At 41.6% G+C, this 11,816-nt stretch overlaps 1 protein-coding gene across 2 annotated transcripts in view; it reads right to left on the minus strand.

Annotated features, from left to right (window-relative positions):
- Positions 1-11,816, minus strand: part of furina (furin (paired basic amino acid cleaving enzyme) a) — a 75,309-nt gene extending 63,493 nt beyond the window's left edge. Inside the window, exons 1-2 of one of the 2 annotated variants that reach the window (XM_031846583.1) lie at positions 11,651-11,816; positions 5,397-5,728 (exon numbers count right to left, since the gene is read on the minus strand). In XM_031846583.1, the coding sequence (XP_031702443.1) occupies positions 5,397-5,606 (210 nt within the window). In that variant the 5' untranslated portion in view covers positions 5,607-5,728; positions 11,651-11,816. Of the gene's footprint in view, positions 1-5,396; positions 5,729-11,090; positions 11,608-11,650 lie in introns of those variants that run through there. The other variant, XM_031846582.1, reaches the window with a different exon arrangement.

Here is an 11,816-nt window from a genome sequence, read left to right on the forward strand (position 1 = left end):
GGGGGGGGGGGGGGGGGGGGGGGGGGGGGGGGGGGGGTGGGGGGGGACCAGCAGTACGAGCTTTGAAGGCACTTGGCCTCTAAATATGAACACGGACGGTTTTATCCAACACTAGTAACAGAAACCACTGCTCACAAGAAGGGAAGTGACACGCTTCTGAGAAGTGCTCCATTTTACTTTGAAGTGAGAGTCGTAATAGAGGACTTGCATACACATTTGTTTGAGGTATTTATTCACATTTCTTCTTCCACCTCTGGTTAAGAATAATCAAAGAAAATAAGAGATTTATTTTGCATCCTCTAAACATAGTGTCACGTAAGTGTAAGACTATTTTTGTTTTTTCATGAGTGAACAATAGTAACCCGTTTCATATTCCAGGAGGAGGAAGCAGGAAACAAAAACACTTTCTTCGAAATGGTGCCATCGAAACCTCTTATACAACACTTTCTCATGACACAGGCTCTGTGCAGGTAGACTTCCATCGACGATGTTAACAACTAAGACGAAATCGCTCAAGCACAATTTAAAAGTTGTTTTGAATGTGATTTTGAAGTTTTAGTTCTCAATAATAACGCGGTAATGTCATCGGTTAATTTTTAAACAAGATTAATACAATGAATCCAAAGGCTGCAAGTTGCGCAACACAAGGTAAGGCTATAAAGTCCTCCCACAACATTGCAAAGAGCAAGTTAAATATTCAGACCCAGTGTGTCATCTTCAGTAAGGGAACTTTCATGAGCTGCATACAAGATGGTGAGATGGTGAAAGCCTGAGGCCACAGACAGAGAGGCACAATGTTTCAAAACACATGACTGGCCTGAAAAAAAAAAAAGAATCCATCTCGCCGTTAAACCAGCAGTCGATGTGAACAGATCAAATAACAAAGGGCTGCTTTTGTTGTAGCCATAAAAAACCAACTGATTTAGTTTCAAATGAATCCTTTGATCTTGTGGCTGTTTGATCCATTTCACAAACTGCACTATAATGATTCTTAAGAAGTATTTAACTTGAGTCAGTCCTCCTTATCAAATCACTCCTTACTACTAATAACAGTCCCTCTAATCACATTTATTTAAATAACGGCGTAATGGAGGCGCAATTGAACCAGATGTAGCACCAAAATGTGAGTTGCCCCGGAAAAAAAAACTGCAGAGCAAGCCTGATGATGTGGGCAAGAAAAAAGGTCTTTAAAATGTAAAATAACCATCCAGAGAAGCAAGCTGGCAGTTAATACCCATTTAGCACAGTGTGAGTCAGCCTTTTCTTCATTTTATTACTTTAACTTAGTTTTAAATATTCCCCTTGTTCTGAAATGGCCCTATAATGTACAAGTCGAGTCAAACTGACTGCAACCCATTTGCACACCACTTGGTCACGGCACCCCATTACTTTTAAAACAGATAGTCCGGTTCATTTCAAGTACATTCATATTTATATTCTTGACTGGCGTCACCTATTGCAAAGAGAGAAAAGGGAGGAATTCTAATGCCAACTGAGTACGGGATGGAGCAGAGAGGGGGTGTAACTCTACCGAGACAGTTGGTGCATCAGGGTTTTACATGATTTGCTGCTGTCAGAAAATTTTGCTTTAAAGTTTCCTCTTTGACAAACGACCAACCCCGCTGTCACACTGGCTAGCTGGTCTTGATTGATGAGTAGTGACAGCAGAAGGAAGAGATTTCCAAGTGACTTTTGCTTTGGCCCCCGACACACCAAACCAACCGTAAAGAACTCGCATCAACAAGGACGGACAGATGCATTACATCAGCCGGATGACTAGCCAGTTTTCTGTCTTCCATTTCAATCCAACCAATTACTTTCAGGTCACAGCAAATCTGACTGAAAAACAGCCATTACTACTGCTGCTGCCACCAGCAGACAAATACGGAGAAACCACACGAAACTGTTGAATACAACTAGTTTACCGAGTCCCTGAATAGAAGGAAAGCATCTCGAGGGCAGCAATGACTTAACTTAAATAAATTCATTAATGTGTATGAATTGTGGCAAGCTGAAACAATTAGTCAATTGACAAAAATATTAGACGCCAACTATTGGTATATTCGAATATCGGGTCACGTTTCAAGTAAAAACGATGAGGCGTTACTGCTTTTCATCATCTTTAGATCATCGTAAAGTTTAGCATCTTTAAGATTTTGATTGTTGTTGTTGGTGTGGGCATTTATGACATTATAAAAACAAAACAATTAATCTATAATGAAAATAATCATTAAGGTGCAGCCCAAAGCATAATTCCAGCAGATAAAGACACACATAACACAGCAGTAAAAAGCATTTACGTTACATTAAATCTGCATTGTATCAGCAATAAGCAAAATCACGTTCGAAAATGATCTACTCAAAATGAGCATTGTATGGGGTAACACACGACCGTGTGTCTGCACCATCATGACAACATGCTGCACGTGTCATGATGGTGGATTAAACAAAGTGACATGTTTAGGGTACAGAGGGTATGGACGCCATAGTGTAGGGTGAGCGAAGGCGGATAAAAACAACCATCATGAGAGCGGTAAAACCTGCCCATCTGTGGTCTCTGATCCTCCCCTCAAGCACTGCCGCCTAATGCCAACACCTGCACACACCAGCAGAGCCAGACGGAGATCTCAGGACCCCCCCCCCCCCCCAGCTGTAGGCAAAACAACCGTAACAGATTTGTTTGTTCCCAGCTCTAGAGGCTTCATTTTAACCAGTGACGTACTGGAATGCAGTCACGAGCATCGTTTATTTTTGTCCTCACTTGTGGTTACACCTCACCTTTCAAAGTTAATGAGCAGAAAGAATGCATCAATAACATGCAGACGGCCGAACAGATGCGACTGTTTCATGTCATTTATTCTGAGGTCTATCATGGCCATGTGATGTTGCCAGTTCTTATACTGCATGTGTCCAACAGAAAGCCTCCTGAAGCCTGCGTCTAAAGAGGTCAACTTAATTACGGCTGCAACCAACAATTGATTTCGTTATCCGTGAATCTGTCGAGTATTTTCTCAAACAATGGTCTACGACGGAAGAAAATGGTAGAAAATGCTCATCACGGTGACGTCTTCAACTCGTCATAAGTGAGGATTAAAGAAACCCTCAAAACATTCACATTTGAGAATACATTCAGAATAATAACTCAAATTGATGAATTCATTTTGAAACTGAATCTCAACACCACAGAGACCTTCTCAAGTAGAGGAATAACTTGCCCGTGCACAAAGTGGTTCTTTCCTCTCGCAACGAAAAGAGATCCGTCTCAGGAATTTCTGTTTGATTCTTCAAAATTACTTTTTCATTTGGCGCCAGCAGCGTAACACACGCACATCAGAACATATGTCATTTGTGAACATATTGTATTCATTTACAAAAAGGGGCAGTGCACAGCGAGTAACATTTTAGCTTCCACCTCAATATAAAGAGTTAGCTAATGAGCTCATTTTCACCTGTAGTCCCTGGGTAAGTTATTACAAATGAGTATAATAATAGCTAATGTTATCAATACAGCACTTCATCAAGCACTACAGTACAACTAAATACAGCACAATGAGACATAAATACATTACGAAATTAGCATATATATATGTATTAAAAAAATGAGGGTACGTAACTGCAGTGCCAGACTCATGATTTTCTTGCAAGTTTGGTTTGCTTTAATCCATCTTTTAAGCTTGTGTTTCAAGTGAATGAGTGCTCTCCAATAGGAAGACTATTCAGTAGTGGTTGGGTTGACAAAGATGACTTTGTTTGCCCAAACTTGGTATGTCTGTATATTGTACTTCACAGTCCTCTCTGGTTGACGCTGTTGCCCTGCCGCATTTGAGAGAGTTCAAGGTTTTACACAGCATTTATCCAGCTAACTTTATGAAGCCTGCGCCGTGAGACAGGCCCCTGGCTCTGCCATTTCTCCATCTTGAACGCTGTATCGAGGCTAGCTCGTCAAACTAGCACTGGTCAGAAACATTAGCCCATTTTCCTTCCCTCAAGGTATCATTAAATGGTTTTAAAGCAACTTGCTGAGACTGTCCAAACCACACCGCTTCTCGTATCCAGGACGTAGTTCTGCAAGAACACGGGTGTAATTGCTGTGTGTGGAGTCCTCACTGTCCACGGGCAATACATAGTTTAAGGATTAAAGTGTCTAGGATTACTCATTAGTCTGCATGCTGTGATTCAGAGCGCAAATAACATTCCTGGTCATGACCAGTAAGACCATATGGTGCAAAGCAGAACACGGAAAAGTGCTGAGACTGTGGAATTAAACCAGGAAGTGCTTAAAGAGGAAGACTTCACTGAAACAGTTTTAGCCCAAACTCTTCAGGAAGGAGATCAAATCATTCAGGCCTGGTGTTTGGGAATTTCAACCGTTTTAATCCAGTCGGTGTCGATGTGACTACGATTATTTGAAATACGTCTGAACTGTATGATTTTTAAACCGGAAAATAAAGTGATGTGCCTGGAGTGAGAGTGAGAGCACTAGATTTGAGTGTACGCCCACGGCTCAAGTGAAGTTTACCTCAAAGAATCACCTCAAACTCTCTCTGCTGTGTTTAAATATAACAGTCTATACTACAAAAAGCTGAATCTTTTCAATATCAGTATCTGTGTGATCCACATCAATACATAAAACACAAACAAAACATAAATCTGTGTAGCCTTTGTAGGGTTCAGTAGTCTTTGAATCCGTTCCCAGCTGGAGACGTTGTTGTGGCTGTGTGGCTTTAGACTATTGTCATAACCGGTTCAGTAACAAGCAAACAACCAGGATGGAAAAACATCTATTGTTGTGACATATGCGTTTGATCAGTGCATTGGTACAAAGGCATCCTGCTTCTTGCAACACCACTGTCATGAAACAATGTTCAAACTCAATGAGCTGTAAAAGATCTTTTTTTATTACAATGACGAAGTGACAAGCTGTTTAGTGATCACATCTACAGTCACACAACAGGTTGAATATTGGGCTTCACTGCAGCTGACTACACAGAGAAATAAGATCAGGATTTATAAATACTTTTTAAAGATTTTAGTGTTTTGTCTTTGGATGGAAAAAGAGAAGCCATGCTCCTACTGTATCATGCTCTCTGACAGCTGAGACAACAGGAAACTACAATAAAATGAACCTCTTAAATAACAGCACATCTGGACATTGATGGGATATAATAACACGAAAATGAAGAAGTCAGATATTATGCACACTGTCTAATAGCAGCAAACTCACCTTCTATGCCACCTTTCAGGAGGCCGATGCGTCCTATGTTTGCCTAGTCAAAATGTAGTTTTATTTTCCACATAAGGCTCCTGTATCACCCCTGTTCTTAAGTGCTTTCTCATATCTATACATTATATCGATGCAAATGCAGGATAGGAAAAACAAAAATCATATTACTTACATGTCCGTGATTGATGAACCCATGTTTACTGGCAATTTGCTGAGCTTCCTCCTGACCTCCAGGTATGTGGACAGCCCATGTGTTGGTGTAGACCTTCTGACCCAGTGCTGGTTCCAGCCCAGAAACCAGCAAGACCAGCAGAGGCCCGAGTAGCAACTCCAGCAGCCGGAGCCTGCGGCCTACAGAGGGACACGGAGGGCCAGAAGCCATGGGTTCTCCTAATGCAGCACAGTCTCTGAGCACGGCGTCTCTCCGACGGGCCGGGGCTGCCGACGGTGCATGCAGGTGCACGGAGGAGAGTCAAAGAAGGGGAGGGGGCAGTCACTGCTCACCTGACAGGAAACAAAGGAAGAGACGACGGTCATTTCTTGCGATTGTAAAACTGAAACCCAAGAGGAGACTGTAAACCCTGGACAGGTCAAGATCCAAGAGGGAAACAATTCACAAGAGACCGAACAAAAAACACTTGGTCCAAATGTAAGGTTTTGTTCTGCTCACTATAGTTGCTTCAATATTTGAATAAACAGTAATAGGGGGAATGAACTGGGAGTGACTGTTTCCAGATTTTAAGATGTATTGAATACTGACTGACATGTCGAAATAAAAGACAAAACACATTAAATAACATCTGAATCCGTTTTGTTCGTGAGGAATAACAGCCACACCGACAGCAGTTTGAACCAGACGTACAGCCCAGCTAAGTACAGGCATCTGATAATCCCACAGGAAGCAGTGAGCGGGGCACCAAGGCCGGGCCTCGTGTTGTGGTCTCTCCCTCTCTCTCACACACACACACAAGCAGAATTTGGCGTGTACGGTCCCGTGGGAGGATCCGATAGATGAAGCTTACGAAAGAAAAATGCTTAGGTGTACTGGGTTTGCCTGCAGAGGTGAGAAGTGTGGCTGGAAAAGCCAGACTACGCCCTGGATGCCGAGGGATCACAGCAGAACCGGTCTCACTGCAAGCTGAAGTGGCCACTCAACAGTGGAGCTTAAATGCCGGAGACAGCCGCTGAATGGCTGCGGCCAACGAGAGAACATAGACACTTAAAGTGTCAGGGGAAAAATGTTTGACTACAGCATTAAATACCTTAATTTGAGCGTGGGTATTTCTTTGCAGCTTGCTGAGTCATGCGTAATCGACAAGCTGTAGGAAAACCCAAACTTCTAAAAACACAATCTTATGAATCAGACAAAAGCAAACCATCATACAAGTTTGGCTCCAGAAGCCAGAGCTCATGGTGTAAAGGTTGAGGTACAATTTTGCCTCCTTACTGTTGTTTCAAGCCAGATGGGTCAGCAGTACCTTCAGTCTGTTGGGACTATTATCCACAGTAATAACTCTTGTAAGCCCCGAGTTGACTGAATACAGCGCTTCTATTCTGCGTCTGCTATTGTTTGCAGTCGCATTTATTCTCCTGATTCCAGTCTATGGGACAGGGTTTCTCATCACCAGGGACGATACATCAACCGGCCACGCGATGAACAAAAAATACTTAGATTTAAATCACTGTGTCATTACGCTACACTCCGAGAGAACAAACAAGCTCCCCAAATGTCCCCTGAACAGTTTGTTGTGAAGCAAGAATAATGAGTTTAGAGGTAGCTGGGACATTCATCATTAAAAATAATTGCTCATTTTGTCGCCGGTTTATATTTTATTAGACTAAATACACTTTAAACCCCAGACATAAATTCACAAACCTTTTCAAAAGAGCATCTGTTCACCGTTTTATTTCCAGCTGTAAAGGACACTTTTGGGTCATACATTCCTCAATCATCACGTAAAACATGAATAAGGGACTTTATTTCATTTAATTACACATTTACAGGTATTTGTACTACATATACAACTTAAGATATACGTTTTGTTTGTTGGAGAAGGGCTACTCTTCCGTTTGCATTTACAATTAAATACCAACTAACAATTTCCCATAGCTTTGATACATCTTTCACGAATTCAAATATACTAAAAAGCAACGTTTCAGTCATAAAGCATTCATGACTCCAAGTTATAAATTACTCTTGCTACACTAAAATAATATCTTTCTGGCTTCTTTTTAAACAAATACAGGTAGTGTAGATCTAATTTGTATTAATGCCATTTATCATTTATTACACCGTTATTACATTGCAGACAGCCCTCACATGTTTCATATAAAGAAGCCCTGTTTGATTAGTGGTAATTGAAATCAATATATAAACCCACTGAACCCTCCGATACATGTAGAGGAACAGATCAAAATGTTTGGTGGCATAAAGTGAAAAAGACAACTCAAAACTGACATGACTTGATGACCGTGTAGTAAGTAACAAGTACATGTCTCCATGATGGACTTTACAGGTCCGCCTGGCTGTGAGTCGGTAAGACAAGCTGCTAATGTTCATTTCATAAATACCTGGATAACAGCGAACAGATACATATATATATATATAAACAAGCAACATGTTAACAAATAAAGCAGAACAAATCAGGTGCCGCAAGTGTCTCTCAAAGTAGAGCTGTTTCTAACGTGCCAACCGTCAGTAAAACCTAAATCCCTCCACCACCTTTTTAATTCTTCCATCCTGTTTAGTTAAGCCTCTTTAAAACACAAACAAATCAGCCGAAATTAAGTAGCAAGGATCCACTCCCAACATTAATTACATGTTTAATTGTTGCATCATCTGTTCAGTTTCTATAAAATTGAGGACAAACTGGCATATTCAAGCCAATAATTGTTTACGTTTCAATCACATTTAAATTAAAATACGTTGGGAAATGATAAAACAAGCAAAATAAAGACAGCGAGAGATAAATCTGGTGGCACAACTCACTCGACGCTGTCCTTGGGCCTTTGATGCAACAGGTGAACAGAGGGTGAAGATTTGATTTGCAGGCGCACGCTGACTTTTAAAGCACAGACGGCTGTGACCTCATCAGGGCGCTCAGCCAATCGGTGTGGTCAGCGTGAGAACCACACGCCGCGGAGCAGCAACTGCCAAACTACTTTACTGTGCGCTGGAGCGTCGCGCTGTGAGTGATCTTCAGTGTTACTACAGTACATGAGACCAGACGGTGATAATATAACAGAAGAAAATACACAAAATTATAATTAGCCAAGTATCATTAAACCCAAACAGGATGATACCAGCCTCATTACCGAACTCAAGTTTACAGCTCATCAGTTTATTATTCACATTTTAATGAGATAAAAATGATGTCTGCATATGACCCTTTACTCATTATCACATTTCTTAGAATCATTGCAGATTCAGTCATTGTGACACACATGAACTCAATATGTCAGTGCAGGAACACAGATGGCCCACATAGATCTAATACAAACAAGCTGTGTGTGTGTGTGTGTGTGTGTGTGTGTGTGTGTGTGTGTGTGTACCTGATGAAGAGACAGTAATAATCATGATTGCATTCGGTTAGTTCAACATGCCATAAACAACACTTAAAATCACATCGCATTTGCAGCTAAATACTGCAAAATACATCGTAACCTCAGTTTGTAAATTGTGATGTACGGAGGTTTTCTGAACAGTAGAACTGGATTTATTGCAGCAACACACCGCGTTACACAGGCAGCAGACTACTGTCTATTATTCAGAAAAACTATCCAGGATACTATGTGGAGGTACTCGTGTTCAATTAGCACTACCCTTAATTACAAAGTCTTTTACAGCTGGGCTAACACTCCACAAAGCCTCTATTTTACAAGACATGGTCTTTAGTGGAGTTAGATGCAGTAATCCATCATTCAGGCCATTATCATCACAAAGAGTGCACTTTAAATGTTTCCATTGTTTGCTGTTCTGGTTTCCAAATTAGGTTTTACATGTTTTCCTTGTTTATTCTCAAATGAGTGCTTACGGTATAAGTGTTATCTGAATTTAAATGAAAAGCATCTTCAAAGCTTGCATCACAGGCTTATAAGATGACTCTCTACAAGTATAAGTTTAGAGTCTTAAATGTTTTAAATCTTCCATTCTCGAACATTCTACGTGTTTACAAGACAGGAGCTTGTTTCACAAAGAGACTCTAGATATGGATTCTGTCTTTGCTACGAGTATTTTAGATGTTCAACTCAAGTGATGAATACCATGTGGAGATTCATATTCTACGGTTTTCAAAAAGATAGTTATCAGAGATTTAGGCAAACAGGAAGACAGACATTTTTTCCTCTTTGTACTTGTTGGATGGAGCCTCTGGCCGACAGACAGCTTTCACTACAAGCTGAATATAAAGCGAGAGTTGTGATATTTAAACATTTCTACTTCGGCATTTGAATTAGATTCAATGTGTTGTTAATTCAAATATTAACAAAAACAACAGCGCTGTGAGAGCTGTGGGACCGCTGTTGGAAGTCTGGAGGTGCTCACAGTAAAAAAAAGGGGGAAAACAGGAAACAAAATGATGAAAGTGAACATCTCTGGAGAGGAAGAACTGTAGAACTCCATATCCTGACACGATGAGTATGAAAGCCTTTATTCAGGATGTAAAGAAGCAGAAAACACCTTTGAGTTTCATATAACACCTCATTCACCCTGCTGAATGAAGGCTTTTAATAACAGTGTATTTTTACCTCTCCGATGGTGTAGGATTTCACCGTTTTGCTCTTTATTTAATAAACATGTACACCTGGAAACTAGTTTCAGTGTTTTAAAAGGTGTGTCACCATGACCAAACATTACATCATCACAGGGTATTTGTTCAAAGTATTTAATTCGCAATCATCTTTGCGAGGTAAGACTTATTTCTTATAATGGGAACTGTCATTGTAAAACCCATTGCGGGTTTAATGGGTTCACTCTCAGCTAGCCTAATTAAAGTGCTTGCAAACAACAAAAAGAAAACTCTGTGGTCTGATAGTCATTTTCATTTTTCCTACATTTGTTTTGACCCGATCTGTCTTGTTCTTCAGACTTCCTGCAGTGACGGTCAGCATTAACACATATTTTCTATTACACTGAAATAGAGTTTTACCTTTTTAAGTTCAGTTTTCCTGAGATAAGACAGCACGTGCATTTCTATAGATGCCAAGGCCGTGCTCACAACAACTGAAACATATTACCACACCATACAAGCAAGCGGCCTGATACTCTCCATCACAACATGGTGCTTTGAGTATTTCAGATGCCTTCTTTGCATTTGGCACATCTAACTGCATGCAAAGGGGCTACACAACCTGGTTTCAGTGTGCATCCATAATGATCAACAGCTCCGTGTTGCATCACTGGAGAGGTACAATTACAGTGTTGGGCGTAGGAAGCACAGACAACACAAGGAGGGCAGTGACACTAAAGAGCTGGAGCTCAGTTGCACTTGTGAAACGATGCTTTTCACAGAAAGTCAGTATTCACATCAATCCAGTTCCATCAGATGGAGAGGACAAACACAACGGTCCGACCCAACAACATCAGCTGGGTTTCTGCACCGATTGCTCCTGGTGTCAAAGTTCAGTCCCGAGGGAATCCAAGTGCTCGTATAATAATAATAATAATAATAATAATAATAATAATAATAATAAAAGTATGCTACTGCATGTGTAAACAACGAGGAGGCGACATTAAACCGCAGTTAACAGGAAAACTTCTCTCGTTCCGGCCTGTTAGTAACGCTAAACACTTTAATGACTGTGAGCTAAAGTTAAGAGGTTTAAATACATCCGCCGATAGGAGCGAGTTAGCGGTCGGTTGACTCACCTCACACGTTAAAGTCCGTGACAACAACACTGGGTCATAATGTGGTGGCTGGAGCTGATCCGATGAAGAAGAAGAAGAAGAAGAAGAAGAAGACTCCTCGGCTTGACAAATGTGTCTGAAAGTGTCGTGGTTAACGAAAACTTGACACCGCTAGTAGGCTGACCTGCTCCGTCTCGCAGGTGCCTCCCCCTTTCCCTCCCCTCTCATCCACCCCTGGCGAACATTTCCGAACTCACATTTTACTACTCACTCACTCCGGCCGAGCAGTGTGGAGCACCAACGGCACAATCTGTTTCTCTCGCTCTCTCTCGCAGGAACAACCATAGAAACCGTACGCGGCGCAGTAGACGTCACCTCGGCGTGAGTGAGTGAGTGTGATATCCCCGGTTCTTTCACGTACAAACTGACAGCCACCGAGATCGGTAAGACAACAGGGCGGTCCTGTCCCGTCCGGTGTCAGGGTCCCGGTGGTACCAGAGGCAAACTCGCCGACCACGCAGCCCAAACTACAAAAATACAAGCTCGTGCAGACGGGGAAACTTACAATCCGCTCAACTTACCAGCTTCCGTTTACATCCTGCTCGACCCGGCTTGTTGTTGTCTCTGACCGCGATGTTAGGACCGACGACGGCACGGCGAAGCGGCTGAAAAATTGATAAGAGTGAATTGCTGGTTATAAATGGTCATGATACCCCTCTGGTGTACCGTTGAGTGGTCCGTACAAGC

This window comes from Anarrhichthys ocellatus, unplaced genomic scaffold (assembly GCF_004355925.1).
Source record: "Anarrhichthys ocellatus isolate YVR2014 unplaced genomic scaffold, GSC_Weel_1.0 scaffold6, whole genome shotgun sequence".
NCBI lineage: Eukaryota > Metazoa > Chordata > Actinopteri > Perciformes > Anarhichadidae > Anarrhichthys > Anarrhichthys ocellatus.